This window comes from Zootoca vivipara, chromosome 11, assembly GCF_965207765.1.
Source record: "Zootoca vivipara chromosome 11, rZooViv2.hap1.1, whole genome shotgun sequence".
In the NCBI taxonomy this organism is placed as follows: domain Eukaryota; kingdom Metazoa; phylum Chordata; class Lepidosauria; order Squamata; family Lacertidae; genus Zootoca; species Zootoca vivipara.
This window is the reverse complement of record NC_142594.1, coordinates 11,910,607-11,936,546: the sequence shown is the minus strand read 5'-3', so window position 1 is coordinate 11,936,546 and position 25,940 is coordinate 11,910,607. Positions and strand designations below refer to the sequence as shown.

Sequence of the window (25,940 nt, the reverse complement as noted above, 5' to 3'; positions counted from 1 at the left end):
CAAATGCCATGTTATGTCAGCAAGAGGATTAGTAATGTTAAAAACACACACAAGCACAGGGGAGAGGGACCAGGGTCACCCCTCATGTGGTGGAGTGTGAAAATGGATGCCAAGGTTGGAGGTAGGTCACAAAATGTGCATCACCAGCAGCAATTGCCTCTGGAAAGTGTTGCTCTTGGTAGGCCCCTGCAAAAGCTGCTGAGGTGCTGGCTCCATGTTTTGGAGAGCTCTTGGGCAAGACACCCTCCATGAGCCTAGGGCTTGCCGATCAGAAGGTTGGCAGTTCGAATCCCTGTGGCGGGGTGAGCTCCCGTTGCTCAGTCCCAGCTCCTGCCAACCTAGCAGTTCAAAAGCATCAAAGTGCAAGTACAGTGGGAAGGTAAACAGCATTTCCATGTGCTGCTCTGGTTCGCCAGAAGCGGCTTTGTCATGCTGGCCACATGACCTGGAAGCTGTACGCCGGCTCCCTGGGCCAATAATGTGAGATGAGCGCCGCAACTCCAGAGTCGGTCACGACTGGACCTAATGGTCAGGGGTCACTCCTTTGGCTTATTCCATCAGTAGAATCATATTGGCATTTGGTAAAAGATTTACCGGGTTGTGCCAGAATTCCACAGATAGGATATCGTAGAACGAGGAATCTTAAAGATATGTTGGTACACACAGCCATTTCCGATGCGCACCAGACCCAGAGCAGTATATGGGGCCACTTTAAATGTGGAAGGTGAGCCTGTGAGCTAACGCTAGAAATTAAGGAATTTACAATACCGGGTTCTTGCAAACCTGTCCGGTTGGAGTCTTTTACTAACTGTAACTCTTGGGGAGTTGTGTATGCCCTACAATGCAATTGTAATTTATGGTACATAGGGAGTACTATTAGACCGGTGAAAGTGAGAATCTTAGAGCATAAAAATCGAATCCTTAATAAAGTTTTGGAGGCGCCACTTACGTCCCATTTTATTGAGAAAAACCATAGAGCTACGGATTTTAAATGGTTTATTATTTATAAGCACAAACGCTCTGGAATAAATGCTGAGGTTTTGAAAAGGAAACTACACCAAAAGGAGGCATACTGGATACATAGATTCGGATCACTAGCACCCGCGAGCTTAAATCTCCAAGCAGAATTTAGTGCCTTTCTATAAACGAGGAATTTCAAGGATATGGTGGGGAACGTTTTTATCCTATTCATGAGATTAACAGTTGTATATCTTTAAGAGTTGCTGGTGTTGTACTTCTTGCAAGGATTGGTTGATTTGAAATAATTTACTGATTGGACCTTGGATTTAACCTTGTAAGTAACTGTTGCATTTCATCAATCTTTGAGAATTGTGAGCTTTGGTAGTCTTGTTAAGCTTTTACACGAATACTTTTAAACCTTTCTGTACACTGTTTTAAAGAAATGTATAAGTATTTATGGTGCATCATATAAATTTATACAAATTTATTACCTTAGAAAGAGCTGCCCCCTGAGGAAACCATTCCTGTGAAACGGGGAAGAAGCTAGCCGCCCGTCAGAAGAGATAAGAACGCATGGGAAGAGATAAGAACGCATGATACATCGTAGCACTTGATTATCAGACTTGATTATTGCACTTTATACTGGGCTTTTAAGACTTCGAGCATGAGCTTTTGTACACATTTTTGAATCTCTTTGTATATGTGAAGGCTGTTGGGGCATATACATTTAAATATTTGCACTTCACGGTTGTTTACCTTTTCATTGTTTTGCTAACTTGGTACAATAGCAGAACCATTTAAATTTCACTACCCGTTTTGAAGTTTGTATATTTGTTTCTGGTGTCTTGGTTTCTTTTTCGGTTTTCCGCTGACTGGAGTGAAAGTTCCTTGCTTGGAGGTGTTTTTATCCACAGCTTCAGAAGTGGACAAGCCCATCCAGAAGATGGACCCGACGGAATATATGCTTGAGGAAAACTCAGATTATGATCCAGGAAATTATCCTTCACTCGAGTCTAATGTGTGTGAGATGGGTACTGTTTCCACAGTTACGAATATGTTTACCAGCATCCTGTATTCTCTCATTTTTCTCCTCAGCCTGCTAGGAAATAGCCTTGTCTTGTGGGTCGTAATGAAATACGAAAGCCTCACCTCCTTAACAAACCTCTTCATCGTCAACCTTTGCATCACTGACTTGGCTTTCTCTTGCACGCTCCCTTTCTGGATTGTGTACAATTATTACGGATGGATTTTTGGCGATTTCCTCTGCAAAGCTGTGACCGCCATTTTCTCTATCAGCTACTATGGTGGTGTCATCTTCCTGACCATAATGACAGTCCTCCGGTACCTGGCTGTGGTGGATCCCTTGTCTTCATTGAGAACTCAGACGAAAAGGTGCGGAAAACTGTTGAGCTTGGCCATTTGGGTGTGCAGCGTGTTAGTTGTGGTTCCTGAGATTCTTTTTACCCATGTAATACCTCACAATGGCATACAGTACTGCGACTACGAAGAAGCATCTATTTGGAAGCTGGTGGAATTGGGCCAGCAATCTGCCTTCTTCCTATTTTCCTTCACGATCATTGCATTTTGTTACATAAGGATGCTTAAGATCTTGCTTCGACAGCGGTCTCAAAGGAGGCACCGAACCGTAAGGCTCATATTTGCTATAGTGCTGGTCTTTTTCCTGAGCTGGGCACCTTATAACGTGCTTGGTTCTGTGTACGTTTTGTCCTCTCAGCGGTACATTGACCTACCCTGCGAATCATACAGGCAAGTTTTCTTTGCTTTCGACATCAGCCGCAAAATAGCCTATGGCCACTGCTGCCTCAACCCGGTGCTCTACGTCTTCGTCGGAGTGAAATTCAGACGGCACCTGAAACTCCTGTACAAGCATTATTCTCCTTGCCACAGCAGGATCCCACCTTCCAGCCCCAGAGCTCATTCTTTTCACATGAGCCCCTACGAGGATGCATCAATGTACTGAGTCAAAGGCCACCTGAAAAAGGAAGAGTCTGACTGACCCAGCCAGCTGAACAAATAGATGAACGACCACAACAACAACAACTGTCAATTTGCAACATCGTCATCATCTTCTCCAGAGGAGGGGAGAGAAGATCATGCTTGGAATTGCTTCTGTTTTGCCAATAGCAAATATTGGAGATCAGTCTTTACCTCTGCTAAAATTTTAAGAACTATAAATAAGAATCTGTTTCCATGCAGGATAAATTGACAGTCTTTTTGTTTTCAAATACAGTGGAACCTCGGTTTATGAACACCTCGGTTTATGAATTTTCGGTTTATGAATGCTGCAGATCCATCTGGAATGGATTAATTCACTTTCCATTACTTTCAATGGGAAAGTTCGCTTCAGTTTATGAACGCTTCAGTTTATGAACAGACTTCCGGAACCAATTACACCCATGCTTTGGGTTAAGTACACTTCAGGTTGAGTACTCCGCGGACCCGTCTGGAACAGATTAATCCACTTTCCATTACTTTCAATGGGAAAGTTCGCTTCAGTTTATGAACGCTTCAGTTTATGAACAGACTTCCGGAACCAATTGTGTTCATAAACCGAGGTACCACTGTAGTCAAATATTACACTAATCCCTGAAATGTTTAAATGACCCAGGTATTGTGTGTGATAAATCAAAACTTGAGATATTAGTAGCAAGGTGTTTCCAGGCAAGGGAGGGCGGGGTTAATGTTGTAAATATGTCGCTAAGATATTGAATGGGTGTTGCAGCAACATGTGTCGCTATTTTTTAACTAACCGGGGGGGGGGGTTTTCTCAGAAAGGCTAAATCCAGGTGAGATGGTGGTGGGGAGGAGATGCAGGTTGCCATTTTGATGCCAAGAAACCTGCAAAAACTTGCATACACGAGGAGCTCCCATCCCACAATAAACAGCCATTTGCAATTGCACATTTGACCCAACATAGCTACAAACACATAGAAACACCCGGACATGCATTCAAATCTTGCATGCAGAAATTAGGAGGAGCACAGTTTTGTCTATGTGCTGTTATATGTGGACAAATTTGAAGAAGGGGAGGTGCTATAGTTTGGTGGTAGAAGCAGATGTTTTACATGCAAAAGGTTTCATGTTCAGTGCCTGGCTTTTTCAGGCAGGGCTGGTAAGAAGACCACTGTCTGCAGAAGTGCTTTCTGTTAATGTAGACAATGCTGAGCTAAAGCGAAAGACCAACTGTCCGACTCAGTATAAGGCAGTTTTTTGTTTTCCAAATGTAGGCTGAAGTTTTCATTCAGAGTTAAGATAAGGGTCTGACCATTAAGAAAACCAACTACTAATTTGCAGCACAGTCTTTGAAATATGCCCCTCTTTGGGTCCACTTGGAAATGGTGGCAAACCTTTCCACAATATAACCTCTTAAAACTTGTTTAGTTCTACAGTGATGCAGTATACTGTATATAGAGTTGCTACGAAACCTTCATTTTTATTTTTATTTTAAAACAAGATCTGTATTTTTGCATTATGAAACCTTGATAATTGTAGAAAGCTGTTCATTTCAGATTTAAGTCATTTTAACCTTCACAGTTTCCATAATGAAAAGGGTTTAAAACGTATACTCCATAAGTACAATGAACAAGTAAGTGAAAATAGCATTATTTAATAAATTGCATTGCTTTGGGTTTTTTTGCTGTTCCTAATAAAGTGTTTTTGAATACTGTACATGTGGTTTTTGAGTGGCATTTTATGCTTGGACATGGGCTCTGGTCACAGCTACTGCCAGTCAGCATGTCCCCAAATAGATTCAGGTAGGTAGCCGTGTTGGTCTGACGCAGTTGAAATAATAATAATAAAATGTCCAGTAGCAACTACCAGTAAATTTGTTCTGGTATAAGCTTTTGTGTGCATCTGAAGAAGTGTGCATGCACACAAAAGCTTATACCAGAACAAACTTAGTTGGTCTATAAGGTGCTTGTTGTGTAGTGGGTCTTCAGTGATTTCAGCTCAGTGCAAATAAGAAGCAGGAGGCAAGGATCTGGTACAACATCTCTTTACTTCAAAGAACAAGTAAGAGCCAGAACAGAGGGAATAGGGAAAACTGGGACTTATATAGTAACAGAGAACTAGCAGGGAAAAGATACATTTTGGCGGGAACCAATGGCAAGGATTCCCTCCAGCGTAAACCAATCCAGCAGCGGATCCAAATCCTGCACTCTGAACCAGCAAATGATATACGTTCCCGCTGGAACTTATGCATTCAAATAAACTCTGCAATACAATACAATAAACTCTATATATTATATTACAATACATACTTGGCTGTGCTATTACGTTAATACACAACAGTGCTACTGGACAATTTTTATTTTATTTTTTTATCTTTATGTCCCCAAATAGTTTAATTAATCTTAGGGCTAATCCTCCCAAGACAGCAGCAGTAGCAGACGATGCATTCCTTCGAGGATCTGCTGCCCCTGTGGATACTGCCACCTGAGGCAGTTCTCTGACCTTGCCTCATGGGTAGGCCGGCCCTGGGTTATAGAACAGGAAGAAGTGTAGGAGTAGCTGAACAATTTGACGGAGGGATATGAGAAGGTGGGGCCCCCCAAGGACTGGCATTGGGAGCTGTGCTTTTTAACATTTGTAAATGAACTGCAAGCTGCAAGTGGACCGTCGGGTGGCTAGGTGTGCTGCTTACACCAAATTGTTCTGGGTGGCAAAAACAAAAAGGTGTTTGGCTTCAGGGAATCCGATCCCTCCCACGATGGGCAGCCAAGAAGTAGATAACAAAAAGAGTTCTTACCAAGTCCTTTATTCAGTATTCACAGAGGGAGGCTTTGAAAAGTGCCTCTCCCTTGCAGTAATGGTGTTACTCCAAGTCCCACCCGCTCTGTCTCTGCTATTCTACATCATCTCAGCATCGGCTGATCTGTGCTTTCTGCCTCTGAGCTTTCTGTTCTCCTACTCTCAGTGCCCGTTGGGTCCTGGGAGAGGAGTGTCAGGAATGCTTTCTAAAGACATTGAGTCTGTCAGCTGTCTCTACCCTGGCGCTTCTTCTTCCTCCTGCCCCCTCCCAATATTTCCCAGCTTCTCCCCTCTGCAGTCTCTGAACTATGATCTTCTGCAAACCACTGTTGTAAATCTATACTGTCCTCCTCTTCTCGGGAAGGTTCAGGAGGAGGGGAGGGCAGTCTTCACCATTCCTCCTCAGTCCAGTCCCTGACAAAAGTGTATCCTCTGAAGATCATAGTGATCTAGCAGGCCTGTGTGGAGGAAGGTGTTCTTTCGGGTAATCTGATCCCAAGTTCTTTAGGACTTTGTATGTTAATAACAACACCTTAAGCCTGGTTCAGTGGCATACTAGCAGCCACTGCACCTCTTTCCTCTCAGATGTTGCATGCATGGCCAGATGTCCCACCTAGCAACTGTATTCTGCCCTACCTGCTGTCTCCAAGTCAACCTTAAGGGCAGTCCACTGAAAAACAGTAGTCAAACATCGAGGTTATCAATGCATTGGTTACAGTGGCCAAGTCATATATTTCCAGGAATACCTGTTCCAGCCAAAGCTGCCGAAAGGCACCTCTTGCCACGGAGGCTACCGAGTGACAATGATGCAGCACCCGCAGACTACCGTATGTTCTTTCTGTGAACCAAGAGCAGATTACAATTTTACGTACGGTAACAACACATAACACAAGCCAGTGTGGTATGCACGTTAGCCTGTCAAAATAGGAGACCCAAGTTCAAATCCCCAGATGGCCACAATGTTCACCTTGACCTAGTCAGAAGGTCTTTAGTCCAACCTGCCTCACAGGGTTGTTGTGAGAATAAAACCGAGGGGGTGGGGAGGAAAGGTGGAATATAAATGAAACAAAAGTCGTCCGCCCCCCCCCCCAAATCTCTGTTCCTTTCGCATTCATGGGCTACTTTCCGGCTCTTATCCCAGTCCTGTTTATCTCCAGTTTATTATTACTATTAAAAATATTAACCTTTTATCATTTTTTCTTTCAACATCTCCTGCGGTCATTCTGCCTCAGAGACTGAAGACCTTCCATGATCCATCCCCCACTCCTTTTATTCATTTACTTTCTCCTTTTCCCGCCCCCGGCTCTCCATTTCCTGGAGTGGCTGCCCAATGCAGCCCTAGTCCTTAATGGGACTAATGTTAGTTAATGTTAATTAACATTAATTAATTAGTTAGTTAATGGGGTAACTGTGCCCCTAAAGGACCAGGTGCGCAGCCTGCGAGTCATTTTGGACCCACAGCTGTCCAAGCCTACCCAGATGCTTGCAAAAGTCTAGGTAATTTTAATCTGTTTTAGTATTTTAACTTGTGTGTGTTTTAAAGTAAGACACTGGATTTTCTCCATTTTATCATTTCATATTGTAAACCCCTTTGAGGTGTGTGCGTTTCTTTGAAAAAAAACCAACAACAATCAAGCGGCATATAAATTTTACAAAATAAATATAAACAAAAACATTTTCAGCGGAGCCTTTGGCACAACCCCTCAGTCCCCCAAAGCCCCAAGCTCAGACTACAAGCCCATAGGCCAGGGTTTACCAAACTTGGGTCTCCAGCTGTTTTGGGTTTTTTTGGACTACAGTTCCCATCAACCCTGACCACCGCTCCTACTAGCTAGGGATGATGGGAGTTGTAGTCCAAAAGCAGCCCTCCCCCCCCCCCATCGTAACGGGAGCAAAGCCCTGCTGTACTCAAAAGGGGACTTGCTACTGAATAGAAACGTTTTAAGGTTGCACTGGCAAGCTTGTACTTCTACTACAACAAACAAATCCTTCCGTTGCTTTCTATACAGTCTGGAAAACTCTCATCTGCGAGGGAAGGGCGGCGGGATATTAAGCCTCAGCGAATGCGGTTAAAGGGTTAAATTAAAAACAACAACAAGAGGAGGAGGAGGAGGAGGAGGAGGAGGAGGAGGAGGAGGACAGTTGAGAGGCATCATGGGAGTTTGCAGGCCTCCGTGGAATCATGGGAGTTGTAGGAAAACTCCAAGGAGCGTCTCCCTGTGTCATGGCTGCCTTACGTTCGAGGTAACGTACTTTGTTCTTTCCACAGGGTCGCGGTGCGTCTCTCCCCTTTCCTCGCTATGCTCAGCAGGCAGCCTTGGCTGCCCTTGTATCTCCGTCGTCTTGTCAGGAAAGTGGCTCTCAGGCCCACTAGGCAGCGCAAGAGTGCGTAATTTTTTGTGTGTTGGGGTGGTGAGGGTAACTTTAAAACAAAAAACTTTTTTTTTTTCCACTTGTTGCTGCTGCTGCTGCTGCTTTCCCCCCAGCCCCGCCGCCTCCTGGAAAAGGGTTGTGTTTCTTCTCCCCTAGCGAGAAAAGGATGTCACTTTGATAAACTGAAGGGAAAAGGGGGTGGGAAAATCCAATAATTTCACGCCATCTCTTTTTATTTTTTTAAATCTTAAAAGCAGCTGATCTGCCTTACTGCCTTTTCTTTCACTTCGTGCTCCCGGGGGAATCATCATCATCATCATCACAATCTTATTAACTATGAAATCACTTCGATTGTGCTTTAACTCTTCCAAAGTGGGTCGGGGATGCGATGCCTTTTATTTATAACTCCCGTGGGAGTGCATCCAGCAGGTTGTGTAACAGGCGCAGCTGTGGGGAGTGGGAAAATAAAAATAAGTGTTTTTCGTGTCTCGTTCAGATCTGTCATAGGAAACAGTAAACAAAGAGTGTGGGGCAGGGTGAGGTACCTTTTTGGGGTGGTTTTTTTTGGGGGGGGGGCAGGGCAAACGAGAGACGTTCTCTGGCAGCCAGCCCACCCTGCTCCCCAGGCGTATAAAATACTCAGAATCAGCTGCTCATCCCTTTCTGTTGTGGGCTAACAGGCCCAAACCACAATTGGGGCGATAACCAAAATGTCCAAAATAATAATAATTAGTGAGTAAGGCTGTCTAGTTCTCCCGAACTGCCCCTCAGGGCAGGCTGGATGGTAATATATCAACAGTAGAGGAACGACAACAGCAAGCAAAATGGGTTTCAGAATAATAATAATAGTAATAATTTTATTATTTATACCCCGCCCATCTAGCTGGGTTTCATGTTGATCCTGTGCACGTGCTTAACTCGGAAGTAAGTCGAGAAGCTTTGTTGAGATTCCTGCATTGCTGGGTGTGGACTAGATCCTCAGGATCCCCTTACAACTCTGCAATTCCATGATTCTAAGCTTCACGGGGTCCAAATGGCAAAATGGCAACTGCTCCCACAAGATTTCTGCCTCTGTAAGCCTCCCATCGCTCACTGTCTCAGCAATCCCGATCTCATTTCCTTCCCAGCTGTTGTGTCGCACATTAATTTTGTGAAGACAGCCACTTCAGAAAGAAAAGTTCTGCTTTCTTCCCCCATGCATTTGATTATTGTTACACTTTATCTTCTGCCTTTTGTTCGTGGAGTTTGGGCATATGATCCTCCCTTTATTCTTAACAACAACCCTGTGAGGAGGGTTAGGCTGAGAGACAGGGGCTATAAACCCAACCTGGTTAGCTTCGTAGCTGAGTGGGGATTTGGTTGTGGTCCAAGTCCAATGCTCTAACCATAATGTCACACTGCCTCTGTCTCGCTGTCATTCTATTTCTTAGCAGCTGTATACCTTTAACTCCCAGTCACTGTATTATTTACTCTTTGGAGAAGTGCCAAAAAAAGTAGCAACTTTTTTTTATTTCTGCTTAAATCTCTTCATTTGAAAGGAAGTTAGCTTTGATTTTTGCAATTAATTTGTTAGAAAGGACTTGGGGGAAGTGCTGGTGAATCTAAAAATGTGTTCCACCTTGTTAGATTTAAAAAAATGTTGACATGTAAACATTCAGTGGCCTACTAATCCTGCCAGCCTAGTTTCTGGCAGATGACAGGGTGTTGCTAGCCTCTGCCAAAACAGTGCAATTATTGTATAACTCCATGTATACCATTCTTATGATTCACGTCCGAAATATGGGTATAATAATTATAACCCTTCTGGAATTGTATCACCTGTTTGCCATGAAGTTTGCATTCTTTCTTTTTTTCAAATTCAGAAATCCCCAGCTAACTGCCTTGTATATGTAGCTGAATTTTGCTACATACTGAAGATGCAAAAGCGACCTTATTCCTATCTATCTGAGCAGTGCATATAAGGTCTTGATGCTGCTTGCTTCTGGGTTCAAGATCTTGTCTCTCCTCTCGGTTTCAGGCTTTCCATTGTCACAGATGAAACATCCCATTTCCCAGGCATCAAAAGTGAGCAGGGCTAATGATGGTATGGAAGGAGATGCCCCAGTTGGATGCATTTTTTAGGTTCAAGGCAATCTCTCAGCAGAGGGGATAGAATAAAAATGTTGCTAATGTGTCAAAGGTTTAACCGTCAGGAGTTTATTCTCTCCTTAAACTAAAAAAAAAAGTACAACCTTTTGTAAAAATGAGATCCCCATCTAGAGATACCATAAAAACACATTTTGTTGACAATTTTGGAGGAAGCCAAAGAAACACTTAGTGGTTGAGAATTCAACATAGCTCTTTTTCCTGAGGAAAGTGATCACAGGAAGATAAAGTAGCAGAAGCAGATCTTAAAAATACATTTCCAGCACGTGTCAACTAGTTACTATATAGTGGTTAAAACAGTGTGATGTGAAACTCTCTGAGGGCAGTGTTGCCCCCCCCCTGTATACAAGCAAACTGTGAATCATGTGCCTTCAAGAAAGGGGTTTTGAGATTTATTTTGTTCATGAACTAGGCTGTGTTTTCATCTGCTACTTATACCACCTGCTTATGATTTAGATTTTTTAAAAAAGTACATTTTGCTTGATTGTCTTTAATTGCATTCATTTTTTTAATATATATAATTTTTATTAAATTTTATAAAAAGAAAAGAATAACATCCATATAATTGTACATTGTTATAACATCTGTATTCAAAAATAAAAAATAAAACGACAACAACAACAACAACATATACATTCCATTTTTTCTCATTTTAGTAGGGGACTTCCCCGGGTCCCCCTTCTAACGGTTCGTTGCATATCATTCTTGGCACATTCTATTCTTATTATCCAAATCTAATTACAATATCCTTTTCTCAATTTTGCAACTCATTATAATATTCTAACCTATTTTCAATTATATCTCACTTAATTTCTTAACCTGCAACTTCACAATTGCTTATAATTCTCCTCATACATCAATTCTACAATATTTTTTATAATAAATTCTAAATTTCTTCCATTCCTCTTCCACCTTCTCTTCTCCTCGGTCGCGTAGTCTTCCGGTCAGGTCAGCAAGTTCCATATAATCCAGCATCTTCATTTGCCATTCTTCCACTGTAGTTATCGTCTTTAATTGCATTCAGGTTTATGACAACTCTGCTGGATGTAGATTACCGCCCCGCCCCCCCATTTTACAAGTAGAGGACTAAAGTAGAGAACTCCCCAAGAAACTTCATAGGGGAAGTGTCAGGCAGTCTTCATGCATCAAAGAATACATGTACCTTTCCACTTATGCACATTCCACTTGCATGCAACTACGTTTATGCAGGCTGCTGCAAAATAAATAAATAGATTGGCCTTCCCTCACTCGGGAGTATGCAACAGCTTTGAGCACATTGAAGGCACATTCCAGGGAGTATGGGGTGGGACACTGAAAACTGCCATGGAATCTAAAAGTGAACGAGCTGTGAGTTGTTTTGATGTTCACTTCTATGCAATGGCTCAATTTAGATTTCCACTGAAATCAATAGACAGAGAAGGAATAAAATTGTTCCACTGATAATAAAAAAATAAAGCTACTGTTGATTATTTCAAAATCCATATGAGGGCACTACCTTTATTAGACCAACAAAAATGTTAAAAAGTATAGTGCATTAATCATGATTTAAAAATCCGAAATACCATAGTAGCTGCCTGTAGCAGAATTTGTAAATACGAACTCTTTTTCTTCCCTTCCCTTGCAGATGCTGCGAAGACAACTAATCACTGCTAACCAAATGCCCACGAACAATACAAATTTTGCCCTCTTTGCATAGTTGGCTGAGGAGTCGAGTGGTGCACCTTCACTTTCAGCAATGGCCAGAAGTGGTGAAGAAAGTCAGCTGCAGAGGATTATTCGGGATTTGCAGGGTAAAATGCTGCCTGGGTGTGATTGACTCATTCGTTGTATCGGGATGCGAATTTGTGCTTCTGTGGGAAAGGGAGAGACAGGAATGTTGTTGTGTTGGGACAGAGGCTACAGGAAACAGAGGGCAAGAGTTGTTGTTGTTGAATTAATTGATTTATAGACAGCTACACAGCATAAAGCAATTGAAGCGGGGTAAATGATAAAAGCAGAATAAAACATAGAATCATGTGAAATTGCTTGCCATTCAAATTGGCTATTTTCTCCAGGCCACCACAAATGCTCCATTTCTTCCACCCTAGTTTTTGTTTAAGTGTGGAGACAATTTACACAGGGAGCTACTGCTCTCAGGTTTCAGCAGCCTGTGTGTGGTATCCAAAATGTTGCCATTTTTGTTAACTGCCTTGAGGCATTTGCAAAATACAGGATATGCACCTCTGAAATAAATAACCCTGCCAATGATGTCTCAGGTGACCCATTTCAGACCTTTTGAATGGATTTTTATCAATGGGAGCTTCTCATGCTCCCTGTTCAGCGTTATAGCCTTAAACCAGAGCATTGGGAAAGTTACTTCTTAAAATGTAGGTACGATGTGATCTAGGTGAACTCAGTGGCTGTGTTTGGACGTTGTAAGTTATCACAAGGGGAATGAACCAGAATGAAACTTGGGTTCGTGTCCTCACTCACTTCTCCTGTCCCATAGCTAGAAGGAGTTTGGAAATGTTAATTTCTGCTTTTGGTTAGCTGCAGCTTTGTTTGTCATCTGAACCAGGAGCTGTGGTTAAATACTTCTTTCTCCAAACCTCTATTAGGCAACTCTTTCAACTCTTGACAAGTTCACACCAGTATTGCCCTGACCAATGTATTTTGTTCTCCATTTGGAATTTCATGTCGCTTGAACTCTTGACCCTGTGTAAGACGCTGTATGAAACATAAAATATATTGATGGACATAAAAGAGATTATCGTTTCAGTTATTCACATTGTTCCTGTTTAAATTCACAAAAGGTGCTTTGTGTTTTTCTTCAAAGATGCTGTTGCAGAACTGAACAAAGAATTTACAGAAGTAGGAGAACCAATTACAGATGATTGTATCAGTTTGCACAAATTTTCCTACAAGCTAGAATACCTTTTACAAGTAAGTCGTGTTAGCATTTACAAGCGGACTATTTCCTGAGAGCTTTTCCTTAAAGTAGCTAAATGAAGAGGCGGATAACTAGAATATATATAAAGAGATGTTAAACAGGCCAAGGAAAATCTACATGTTAAAATGTGTTAAAAGGTCAAAGAGCATTATTATTATTATTATTATTATTACGGTATTATTGGAATATTGTGTAACTTGTCCTTGAAAGTGCACCTTTTTGCCTTAGAACTGTAACAGTACATGTTGCTGTGTGTTCTAAATCTCGTTCATAATAACAGAATAATCTACAGGAATAAGTATGTAAAAATAATTCCCTGGGTTCTCTTGCATTCTGCAATGACCAACAAAACCCACAATCCTCCAGAATGGGGCTGTGCAAACTGGTGCAAACTCGATTTGTGTTGTCTTTCATTGAATTCTGTTACACAAATGAACATCTTATGCTTGTTCAACTAAAACCAGTTCATGATGCTTGCCCATGATGTTCAGGTCAGGAGAATGATATGTACTGTAGTTTGGTCAGTATGCTGATTTAACTAGTTGCTGAATCTTGGATAACCATTTTTAGGTCTAACAGCTTTGTTGAGCTGTTTGTTTCCATAGTACTGTATTTATAAACATACGTTTCATATTGGCAGTGTTAGCCTATGTTAATTGATCCAGTGGCTTTTAGGTCTGTTCAGAAATCCCGGCGGTTATTGGTGGGGAACGCACTGCTCTTTTCTCTGAATGCTTACAAAGAGAGCAAGCAATGTTTTTACAAATCATCCATTTGAAGTTACACTTTCCCCTTTTCTCTTCCAAAGTTTGACCAGAAAGAAAAGTCCAGCTTACTGGGAAATCGGAAAGACTACTGGGATTATTTCTGCGACTGTCTGGCAAAGGTTAAAGGAGCCAATGATGGAATACGCTTTGTGAAATCTATTTCAGAAGTAAGTGAAGTGCATGGATCTGTCATAGGGCTGTGCAGCATAATGTTCTGACAGGCCAGTCTAACTTGGATAGGTGCTGCTGGAGCAGAAGCTGTATATGCCAGTGGTACTGTTATCTAGGCTCCCTAATATGAAGCTTTCCACCAATTCCTGAAGATCCGTCCTTTTGCACAGGATATTTCAGTACTTGTGGTATGGTGCTCTAGGGCTATTTCATCTCTCATATATATTATTTTCTTTATTGAAGTTTTGAAAAGATTTTATACATATAAAACAAAACGATTTCCAACATTAAGATACAGAGTTCTTTCGAACCCTTAGACCTCCTTCCCTCCCTCCATCCATGGGTTCCATCTTTAAGATTACTGTAAATTTACTGCATCTTTTACCCTTATCTGTCTATTATATAACCATAATTACCACAAAATTAAATTCCACATTACAAATGCCTTTACATCCCTGCCAAAGATTTTAACTGTTCAAAAGTGGTCTTTTAAATAAATTACAAATTTACTTCAGTCTTTCGAAAATACTTTATCTTCCTGGTTTCGAATCTTCCCAATACATCTTTCATAGCTGTTAATAAAATCATACGGGCTGACAACTTTTGAGTGTTCACTGTAGTCCCTGGTTCAAAAGTAAACGTCTCCAAAGAATAAAGGGCAACTGGTTCTAAGGAAGCTTCAAGGTCTGCAAAAATTGAGGGGTGCAACTGACAGTCAACATGGGAGGGGGGAGGTACTTAATGTTTGTATAGTTCTATCTGTGTGCTTGGTGCTTTACAAAATACCACAGGAGGAGTGTAACAGCTCAGTTATGTGCAAAATAACAAATAACCTCAGGTAAGACCCTGGAAATCATTATTTCAGTCTCAGGTGCTCAATTGCCCCCTTATTCTTATTGCCACCAATATAAATTTGGTCCCTATCAATGACGCCCATGAGATTTTCTCTCCCAGCAGATATTCAACATTAAATTAAGCTGACCTTCCTCGTCGTTTGGCAAGCCGAGTCAGGCATTTGCTGACAAGCTCTAGCATAGAAATTATAGAACATAAATAAACATTACACAGGTTCCATCTCTCTTAGGACAGGGGAACACCAGCAAATCTACTGCAAAGCATTTGAGATGGCAACACTTTAAATCTGGCCAGAGTAAAAGGCCAGTGGCGACATACAGATCCTTAAAGTAAGCAGCTAATTGAAAAGGAGCATCATAAGACAGTGGCGTAGCATGGGGGGGCTGGGGGGGCATGGCACATTTATTTTATTTTTTTGAGAGTCTGCGATCAGGCGCTTCCACAACAGCCTCCATCATCAGAGCCTGGCTCAGGTGCACGAGGGAGCTGCAGAGACAGCTTTCTTGCATGGCAGCCCAGTGCTGCCAGCTGCAGCTCCACTCCTAGGTCAAGCCCAACCTGGTAGCGGAGAGAGGCTGCGCACCCCCGGCCATTATATTATGCTCCGCTACTGGCATAAGAAATACCCAAGGAGCAAGGGAAGCAGGTTGCACATGAGTGAGCCAAAAGGTGTTGTAAGGAAACACCCCAGAGGCTTTTATTTACTGAGGCTAATGCAGAATAAAATCACATTTGAAGAAGGGAATAGTGTGCCGCAGTTCAGTGCAACAAGCTTTTGAGGCAACAGGCTTTGTCTACAATGGCTGTTCTCAGGTAAATACTTAGGCAGGCCTTGCTACCATCTTAAAGATCTTAAGCCAAAGCTTTAAGACTGCTAACCAAGCTCTCATGAGGGCACTGCCCTGCTTCCAATAATATAACTTGGTAGATGTAAAGAAACACATGAAAAAATAGCTTGATTGCATTTTAAATTTGATGACACTCCCTTCTCAGCTCTTTTTCGCAGCTGCTATATGAGCACTGACAATGAATAGCTTCAGGAATATACTGACCCCTTTTGGTGTAAAAGAAACTACATACAGTAGTAGAATGACTGACTGAAGCTTCCTAAGAAGCAAGGGCGTGTAGCCCAAGAATACCACCCCCAAATAGTGGAAATTTTAATCTATAATTTAGTGATTTAGCACCCAACTACACTGCGAAAACCTCTTTTAAAATATGAAAATCTTTTATTGTCTGGACAATTGAGCTTGCAATAAGATGAAAAATTAAGACAACAGCTGCCTTATCCCAGATCTGGAGTGGAAAGAATAACAGCATCATTGGTATAAAGTAGAATACAAGCTTTTCTATTGCTTAGTTTTGGTCATTTGAGACATTTTCAAGTTCATTTAAGAACAGATTAAGGAGCTTTTCTTAACTCCCTTTGACATGAGGATATCCTGGGTGAGCTGTCCGTGATTGCCACATCTAATCTGTAAAAGACTTACTATGCAAACCTTCATGAGATAGAAGTCTTTTATCATCAGCAGGAATGTTGTCCGGTTCTGCCATAGCTTAACCCTGGAGAACTTGGAAGCTGCCTTTTGATCCATAAAGACAGTAAAAAGGGCCCCTGCATATTTTTCAGCATGATGAGAAAACCCAAAATAATTATTGAATTGAGATGCTTGCAAAAAAAAAAAAATAGGGACCTAACATAAGGTTAGTGATTGTCTAACAACTCCGGCCCTATCAATGTAAAACCAGAGATGTCCTTGCTGACTTCTGGTTTTTAATGTTAAACACTGGCTGGGTAGAATGTGGCCCCGGCCTGGTGGAACGCTGTCTCACAAGAGACCTGCGAGATTTGACATCCTTACACAGGGCCTGCAAGACAGAGCTGTTCTGCCAGGCCTTTGGTCAGGGTTCAGTCTGACTTGACAAAGGAGATTTCCCAGCCCACTCACAGGTCCTTATAATATCAGTGGAAACAGTTAGTCCTGGCGAGTATTAACCGCTTTCAATTTTAACTTGAGGATTGTCATTTGTCCAGTTTTAACTTTAACTTATTTGAATTAATTTTGGGATGCATTTTAATCGATTAATTGCTTGTTTTATGCATATTGTATTATTTATATGATGTTAGCCGCTCTGAGCCGCTCTGAGCCCGGCGTATCATCATCATAATCATTATTATTATTGATCATTATGTCATAATAATCAGATTTTTCTGTGATTGTCTTTTCCACCCCCAGCTGAGAACATCCCTTGGTAAGGGCAGGGCATTTATCCGTTACTCCTTAGTGCACCAAAGGCTTGCAGACACTTTGCAGCAGTGTTTTATGAATACCAAAGTAACAAGGTAAATGTTGCAGTTGTTTTGTTCAACATTTATAGAATATGTACCAAATGGTACAGCGGTTTTATAACAACTGTCTCTATTAGTAGCTTTGCATTCTGCTAAGAAAACCGAGAAGGTGAAAAGAGGAAATGGGAATTGCAACGGTGGGAATGGGAAGTGGTGAACCATTAACAGGAACCACCAAGTGTGTGGTTATAATTGGCCAGTGCCCAGGGACTTTTCTGAGAAAATCATTTGGTTATCCGTTTTATTGTAGCAGTGATTACCGATGTGAGAATAACTTTATTCCTCTGAATGCCTGCTTTAGAAAATGACATAAAGTCTCTAAAATGCTACAAACTTTGGAGGTCAACACCTACTACTTCAAGTGCACGATGAAGCCATCGTGAACTAGATGAAATTGTCTCTAACATAACACAAACCCTTCTGGATCTGACTCCCTATCTAGTCCAGGGTTCTGTGTCCCCCAGTGGCAGAGCCTCATGCCTGTAGTCCTCAGCGATTGGTGTTCAGAGGTAGGCTGCCTCTGATGCTCGAGGGAGTGTACAGCCGTCGTGACAAATGGGCATTGATAGCTTAGTCCTTCATGAATTTGTCTACCCTCCCCCCCCCTTTAGAGCTATTTAAGCTGCTGGCCATCATCACAACTTGCAAAAGTAAACAAACCTCATGACGCTATCCATTTTAGAATAGCCTCCTGCTTTAAAAAAAATCTGAGCTTCACCCAGCTGATTAATTTATGTATTTAATTAATTTGTATACAGAACAATACTTTCAAACTAAAAGGGGTGTTCCTTTTTTGGTGATGTATTGCAGCAAGTGGGCAGCAAGTGCCATTAAAACCAGATAACAATTTGTTTGTTTGTTTTTTAATGTGCTTCCCAGTTTAAATTAATGACTCTGACTTGCCAGTTAATTGACTGAGAGTTGTTAGTTGTTTTCATATTGCACAGACTGAGGCATCGTTTTTGCTGTGAGTGTGTCATTGGAGAGGTATTTCTTAATGGGGGGAGGGTAAAATTTGCATCTAGTTTTAAAAAAGCTGATCTTGGACACATTCAATATTACTTTGCAACGGTGAAATGTCCTTTCAAACATCTGTTGTGGTTACATTTTTATAGCCCCTAGTACAGTACATTTTTATAGCCCCTAGTACCTCAGCCTCAGCCCTCCAGATGTTTTTGCCCTTCAACTCCCATGATCCCTAGCTAGCAGGACCAGTGGTCTGGGATGATGGGAATTGTAATCTCAAAACATCTGGAGGGCCAAGGTTGAGGATGCCTGCCCTAGTAACTAAAGATGTCAATACTGAAAAGGATATTGATACCTCTCAAATATTGCTGTGGGATGCTAGGGAAAAAGACTGTCTCTGTGTTCCCTAAATGTCACCCCGGGAAATGAAGTAAACAGAGTATGTGAAATATGTGGGACGTGCAAGCAAGTGTGTAGTAGTTACCTTTGTGCTGCATACAGTCTAAATGTCTTCCATTAACCCTGTGATGGGTCCTGGCTTGGTTGATCTCCTGCCAGCTTCCAGGTGTGCAGGAGGGTGACTCGCTGGTAGGATCCTTGTCAGTGGGAGCCAACAGAATGTTAGGATTTCACCTGAAGTCTCCTCCATCCTTTTCACTGGGACTTAGTTTCAACTCGTTTTGTAGAATTGTATGCTCTGTACTCATGCAAGGATTCCCTGTGGAGCAGCTCTTTCATTTGTGGTAGAACAGCTGTGATGAAAATGGAACCATGCAGCATTTGGGGGAAATACATAATCAACAATGCAGTAGTCCTTATATTCTCTTGCAGCTTGTTGAGGATTATTGATATGAGCTTCTGCTTACTTATGCAATCCTTGTTTCTTTAGTGACTGGTACTATGCAAGAAGTCCCTTCCTGAATTCAAAAATGAGTTCTGATATTGTCGGTCACCTTTACGAACTCACAGAGGTTCAGTTTGATCTGGTGTCTAGAGGCTATGACTTAGACTCGGCATGGCCCACATTTGCCAGGTAATTTAAACCAGCTGTTAAGGTGGAAGCATTTCTATAATTTGTATGCCTTAATAAAACATTCTGGGACTTTAGAACATATTAAAACTTCAGTATTTGAATCGTGGGTCAGATGAAACTTCACTGTGGTGGTTATACTGATCCCCTTGCTGCCTCATCAATGTTCTATGAAGTCCTTCTAATGTGTCATGTCAGATTAGACCACCAGAAGGACAGCAGAAAACAGATTTGCTTCTAGACCTAATGACTAAATTAGCAACAACACTCTTTTTAATTTATACAACTGGGTGTGTTGCATCCAGCTCTTGCAGCGAGAGAGCATCTTCTGCTCATGTCATCTGACTTGTGACAATTGAATAAGAGGTGCATTAATTCTGAGGAGCTTGCTGGGCAGTGAATAAATCCCTCTTAATGGAAATAAAGGTCACAACACATTTTCCCTATCATTTCCCCCCCTTTTATTAATAGATAGCAAATCTGTTCAAGCTTAATTATGCTGACAATAATTTATTTTATCCAGTGGAAGAGATACCATGTCCCTCTTGGTTGCCATTTGCAGTGTATGGTCATAGTTCATAAGCATTATAAATAGCTCTGTGTACATGGGGTATAATTTAAACCCTCTTCCATTTGCAGGAGAACATTGCCTTCCTTTGGCTCCTCAGCTTACCAGTGGAGGCCTCCAAGCCGCACTTCAAGCATGAGTAGTTTGGTGAGCAGCTATTTACAGGTAATTACATTGACAAATGACTGCATGTGCAACATTTCCTTATAAGAGCAGCAATAGTGCTACTGTGTAATGACCCCTTACCATTAGACTGAACATAAGAAGGGGAAATTACGGTAGAATCCACTTGATGTTATTGTTCTAATTGGTCACCTGAGTCTCCTGCTTATCTGTATTCACTTTGTGTTCCTCATTTAGCTGCATGCCATTGTAACTTGATGCAAATAACAGCCCTGCTGGTCTGGTTTAATTGTATATTGTGATGATTTCCCAGCCAGGGGCTTCTTTGTACTAATCTGAGGTGGATTCCAAATGCTGAATATACTATATACCAAAGAGGCATCTCTTCTTCTAACTAAAACCATTTTTCTTCTGATTTTCTTAGACCCAAGAGATCCCCTCCAGCCCCAATGGGAATAGCTTTTTAACTGCTGAGCCCCTTGAGGGCCTTGATGAGCTACACGTGGAGCTGGACCAGGCAGAACTGCGGCAGAAAGAACTGCAGGATCGGATCCAGCATCTAGAAAAGGAAAACCAGGAGCTCCAGGCGGCCATCAGCTTTGAGAAGCAGCAAGTGCAAACAGAAAGAGAAAAGAGCAGGAATATTAGCGAGGAGAACTCCAGGCTAACGAAAATGCTGGGGGAGGTAGAGAAACAGCATGAGATCTCCCACTGCACTCAGGACACCGTTCAGGACCTGCAGAAGTGCCTGCAGACGTTAGAACTGAATGCTGTCAAGAAGCAAGAAGAATACAGTGCAAGGCTGGAGGAACTGGAGTCCGGGAAAAAGGATTCTGACTCAAAGCTTCTTCTCTTGAACCAAGAGCTGGAAGCTGCAAGGGCTTTGGTGTCCACGAAGGATGTCCATATCGGTGAGCTTCTGGCCAAATTGCAGTCGGGAGAGCAGAAGAATGAAGAGCTTATAGCCAAAGCCACTGCTCTAACGAATGAAAAGGCACAACAAGCCAACAGTCAGTTTGAGTCTGCACTGAAGATTGAGGATTTGCTGAAGAAGCTTCATGAAGTGGAAGAGGCAAAGGCCAATGCTGAGAAGCTAAATAATAAACACCTTTCTCTGCTTAAGATCATGGAAGAGCAACTCCAGTTAAAGGAGGAGGCACAGAAAGAGTTTGAATCGAAACTGAGGAGCCTCACTGTCAACTCCAAGGAAGAATCTGAAAAACTTTGTGGTGATCTGGAAACCATGGCAACTGAAATGGCGGACCTTCAGAAGGCATTAACAGCAAAGGGCAATGAGATGGCTGATCTTCAAATCCAGTTGAAAGGTTCGTTGGATTCCATAAAATCCCTGGAAAAAAGCCTTGAAGAGGAAAAGAAAGAGAAGACAAAACTTGAGGGTTTGGTCACGCTTACAAAAACAACAATGGAAGAAGAAGTAAAAAACACGATGGAGCAACTTGAGGTTAGGGAAAGCCAGCTTTCAAAACTAAGTCAAACAGTGAAGAGCTTAGAAGAGCAAAAGAGAGAACTTATTTCTGAAAGAGAGCATCTTAGGAAGACAAAAGAAAGATTGGAGGAGCAGGCCACAGAGCAAAGCTCCTCGCTGAGAATGATCTCTGAAGGAAACGAGAAGCTCAAGTCTCAGAATGCAAAGCTGCAGCAAACCAATCAGAAGCTAGAAGCGAAGCGAAGAGAGTTGGATGCTTCTCAATCTTCTCTGGAGGCTGAGGTTGCCAGACTGAGAGCCTCTGAGAAACAGCTCCAAAGCCAGATTGAAGATTCTGTAGTGTCCGTGGATGAAAAGGAGAAGAAACTCCGGGGACAGAACAAGCTACTGGATGAAAACCTGCAGAATGCCACGAGGCAAAACCAAGTTCTGGGAGAAAAGCTGGATGCCTTGCAGGCTGATTACCAAGAACTGAAAAAAAGTGAAAAAGCTGCCAAAGAGTCCTTAAGTGCGCTGCAAGTAGAGCTCCAGAGCACCAAAGAGCATGGCCTGCAGGTGGAAAAGAGCCTGTCCTCCTCAAGGGAATATGAAGGATCTCTGAAGTTGCAGCTCAGAGAGAAAGAGGAAGCATTACAAGACTTGGAGAGCCAGTGCAAGGAGCTACAAGGACAGTCAGAGAGGTGCAGGAAAAAGATGGAAGCCCTGGAGGCCGAAAAGGCAAACGCAGAAAAAACTTGCCTCCATCAGACAAAACTGATTGAATCCCTTGTTTCTGAGAAGGCTTCTGTGGAGAACACCCAGTTGGAACAGGTGTCTTGTCAGGAGAGAGAAGCCAAAGATCTGGCCTCAAGGCTGGCCCTTTCGGAGGAACAGTTGCGTCTCAACCAGGCAGAGGTGTTGAGACTTCAGGAGGACATGGTGGACCTTCAAGCCAAACTTCGACAAGCAGCAGCAGAGCAGCAGAAGCTGCAAGAAGAGTTGGATGTTGGAAGGGCTGTTCTGAGCGAGCAAAAGACCCTGGCCCAGGAACTGAAAGAGCAAGGTGAAGTCCTCAACAGAAAGCATGTGGAGGAAATGCTTCGGTGTCGCCAACGAGAGGAAGTGCTGCAAAAGAAGAGGGACCAGGAAGCCCTGGAGAAGGTGGAGCTGGAGAAGAACATGCTGAACCTCACGGAGGAGTTGTCCAAGGCCAAGCAGTATTTGGAAGCAGTTAATGTAGAAAACGTGGAGGTCAAAGACCTCCTCCACAGGACTAACACGGACATGGCTGAGCTTGGCATTCAGATCTGCAGTCTGACATCTGAAAAGGCAGAAGCAGAAGAGAAGCTGTCCCGGCTCATGGAGGAACTCAGAACTGCCAAGGATGAAGCCACCAGAGAACGTGAGAAGCTGCAGCTTGATCTCTCAAGACTAACTCAGGAGAAACAAGAATTGGAAAGCAAACTGGAAGAGTCTAGGGTTTGCACAGCAGCTCTCCCTAGCCTGCAAACTCAGCTGGAGATGGCAGAGAAGCATCACCAGAAGCTGCAAGAGACCAGCAAAGAGGAGTTGTCTGCAGTCAAATTTCAACTGAGCACAGAAATCATAAACCACCAAACAAAACTTAAGGTAAATTAATGTAAATAAGTCCTCATTGCTAAAATAAGACCCTGTACACACTTGCCTGGCAAGACCCTGTACACACAGGAGTGCCTGGCGTGCTTTGGTCCATGGGGTCATGAAGAGTCGGACACGACTAAACGACTAAACAACAACAACACACTTGCCTGAGAATGCATCCTGTTGATTTCAGAAGCACTTCTGATTAGACCTGTGTAGTGGTTGCATTATAATGTCATGTTTACGAGAATCCTCTTCAAATGAAGAATTAAAAGCACTGAAAACTTGCAATCCAAATTTGTCGCTGCCACCACCCAGGCTCTGTAGAATGGCAGAGCTACTGCGGCATCTGTAGCCTGGCCACTCACAGCAGTTAAATTTGGGGTGGTCGGCAGATTGGGCCCAATCCCTGTGCCAGTTGCAAGTTGGCACAGCGACTGGGCCTGAAGTATGTAGAAAAGTGGGGAGGAGGAATGCTTATCTCACCTAGTATAGGGTTGCCAGATGTCCCCAGTTCCCGGGGACAGTCCCCGGATTCACCAATCTGTCCCTGGACAAAATCTGTCCCCGGAATGTCCCCGGATTTTAATTAATGTCCCCGGATTTATGCCTGGGGACTTCTGGCGAGGCAGCATGGTGGGTGCCATGGCAGTGAGCAGCACCAGAGGTCCCGGCCACGTCAAAGTTGCAGCCAGCCAATCCACTGGCTGGGGGGGGGAGGCTATTTAAACCGAGGTACGAGCCAAAGAGCTTCTTTCTGGTTCGCTTCCTCAATCAACTCTCGCCCCGAACTCGCTGTTTGTCCACCTCTGGTAACGAGACACCACCACCGCCAGTTAAATCTCCATAGAGACTGCAATTGCCCTCCAGCAGTCTCCCAGTTATGGGAAGCCGGTGCCTTGTGTGTGTTTTCCCAAGACCAGCCAGTGCCTTGGCGTTTGTGTGTTTGTAGATGGGCTTCTCCTCCTGTCTTGTGTCGAGGTGCGCATCCGACAACTTTGGGGTTCCCCCCTTTAAAAAGGTCGAGAACTCTGGGCAACCCTTTCCGAAAATAATAAAGCATGAAATTTCTCTTTTTTAAAAAGTTTCCCCTGATTCCTTGAAAAAAAATCTGGTAACCATAACCTCCACTCCTGGTGTTTGCACATTTAGCTTGAAGGCCTGGAAAGGACTTCTCAGCATGATTTGGATGAATCTGCCTAAACTCCTCCCCTTTTATCAAGAACCTTGTTTTCTCAGGGTTCCTGATCGCGACCTGGGTATCAAAGCATACTCAGCGGAGCATCCTTAGAAGCCACCTTTAGACCTTCCCACTCAGTTTGACACCCCCTCTAAAACACACACATTATTTTGAACCCTTAAAAAGGGTGATGGCTAACCTCGGATTTATTAAAGCATGTGGCTTTAAGAAAGGAAGGAACTATGTAACTCTGTTGACACAAGTGGATAACTTCCTTTAAAAACACAATAATAATCAACGCTGATGTGTGTTTTATGGGTCCTGACAGGCTCTCAATGAAGAATGTGAAAAATTAAAGCAGGAAGTCAAAGAGCAGAGCCAGCAAGCACATGTTGCAAAGGAAGCACTCAAAGAACTGCAGGTTGGTCCATGATCTGATTGAAATAAGAAACTCACTGAAGCAGCGCTCTTCTCTCCGAGGCTGACAGTGTGCGTCAATGGTGAATATGCACCAACACGTAACAGACAGGAGTCTGAATACAGCAAAAGTGGGTGGGGTGAAACTATGGCCAAGACCCAGAGATGCAAGCCAGCATGTTCTGTGCTTGCATACATATTTATTTAAAACAAATAATATGCCCTTGAACCCTGTTTTCAAGCTGCATAGAACTTGGCACATCATCTCCTTACGAGTAAAGCTCACACTGTACACGTAATGCCACTACCCCAGGGTCCAGCTGATTTGCTTTTGCCCTCTGGAAAATTAGAGACTCAAGCACTAATATCGCCATCTGGAATTTAGCTTTCCAAACTCAACCCATTGAGCTTTAGTTTGTGTTTTCTGTTTTGACTCTTTTTATACACTTTTTTTACACTAGCTTGTAGCTAAAAGGGCAAAAAGCAACATGTTTTTACAAGTTTTTTTTAAAAGAATTGTTATAGTTTTTATTGTTTTATATTGTGTTGATTGTATTTTTAAAATTGCTTTATGAACTGCCAGAGAACCTCTATCACAGGGTGTCCATTAGTTTGGTTTCTACTTGTACCCCTTGGATTACACAGCATCTCTACTTCTGCTGTTGGTGATTACTGAGCTGTGGTTACTCAGATACAGCTTTTGCTAGCCATTTGGGGGAAATACAGGAAAATTGTTACTTCTTAGAAAATCTATTAAGACTTTGGTGATAACAAAAGGTTAACACTTTGAATATACCCTGCAACCACATCCATGCAGATCTCAGTTAGCAAATTTATTAAAGATTTTGAATGGAATCTGAAAAGCCTTCTATACATCTCTTTGTTATTTACCTTTTTAAAAAACCATCTTCCTAGGCTGTGAAAAGCAATCTGTGCACAGAACTGGACCTGACCATGGATCTGGTGACAGAGTACAAAGCAGCCCGGCAAAAAAAAGATGAGGAGGTGACACAGCTTAAAGAAGACCTAAAAAGGTGGAAACTTTGTTTATCATATTATTTTTTTATATAAAAAGTTTTAAATCTTGCAAAGAAGCTGATGTAGCATAGTGACCAATAAGAGGCTAAGCTACAAATCAGAAAGTTCTCAGTTAAATCTTTTTGCCCTGAACTCACTCAGTGGGCCTTAGGCAAGTTGCTTAACCTCAACCTCACAATCCTCAGTACGGGAGGATACTTCCATATTTTTCTGTATATAACACGCCCCCATGTATAACACGATCCCTAT

General features: G+C 42.5%; 2 protein-coding genes across 4 annotated transcripts in view; both read left to right on the top strand.

Moving 5' to 3' along the window:
* Positions 1–1,815: 1,815 nt before the first annotated feature.
* Positions 1,816–4,648, top strand: XCR1 (X-C motif chemokine receptor 1). Its single transcript, XM_035129961.3, has one exon. The coding sequence runs from the start codon at positions 1,904–1,906 to the stop codon at positions 2,939–2,941; it is 1,038 nt and encodes a 345-aa protein (XP_034985852.1). The 5' UTR covers positions 1,816–1,903; the 3' UTR covers positions 2,942–4,648.
* Positions 4,649–7,854: 3,206 nt separating this feature from the next.
* FYCO1 (FYVE and coiled-coil domain autophagy adaptor 1) overlaps positions 7,855–25,940 on the top strand; it is a 42,918-nt gene continuing 24,832 nt past the window's right edge. For 2 of the 3 annotated variants that reach the window (XM_035129115.3, XM_035129111.3), the window contains exons 1-10: positions 7,855–7,977; positions 11,876–12,041; positions 13,067–13,173; positions 13,989–14,114; positions 17,211–17,317; positions 19,179–19,322; positions 19,959–20,052; positions 20,435–23,065; positions 24,565–24,657; positions 25,569–25,687. In XM_035129115.3, the coding sequence (XP_034985006.2) occupies positions 11,987–12,041; positions 13,067–13,173; positions 13,989–14,114; positions 17,211–17,317; positions 19,179–19,322; positions 19,959–20,052; positions 20,435–23,065; positions 24,565–24,657; positions 25,569–25,687 (3,476 nt within the window). In that variant the 5' untranslated portion in view covers positions 7,855–7,977; positions 11,876–11,986. Of the gene's footprint in view, positions 8,119–11,875; positions 12,042–13,066; positions 13,174–13,988; positions 14,115–17,210; positions 17,318–19,178; positions 19,323–19,958; positions 20,053–20,434; positions 23,066–24,564; positions 24,658–25,568; positions 25,688–25,940 lie in introns of all 3 variants that reach the window. The other variant, XM_035129113.3, reaches the window with a different exon arrangement.

Bases quoted from the DNA above. Each gene is read 5' to 3' on its own strand.
- XCR1 (XM_035129961.3), top strand. From the start codon at position 1,904: ATGGACCCGACGGAATATATGCTTGAGGAAAACTCAGATTATGATCCA.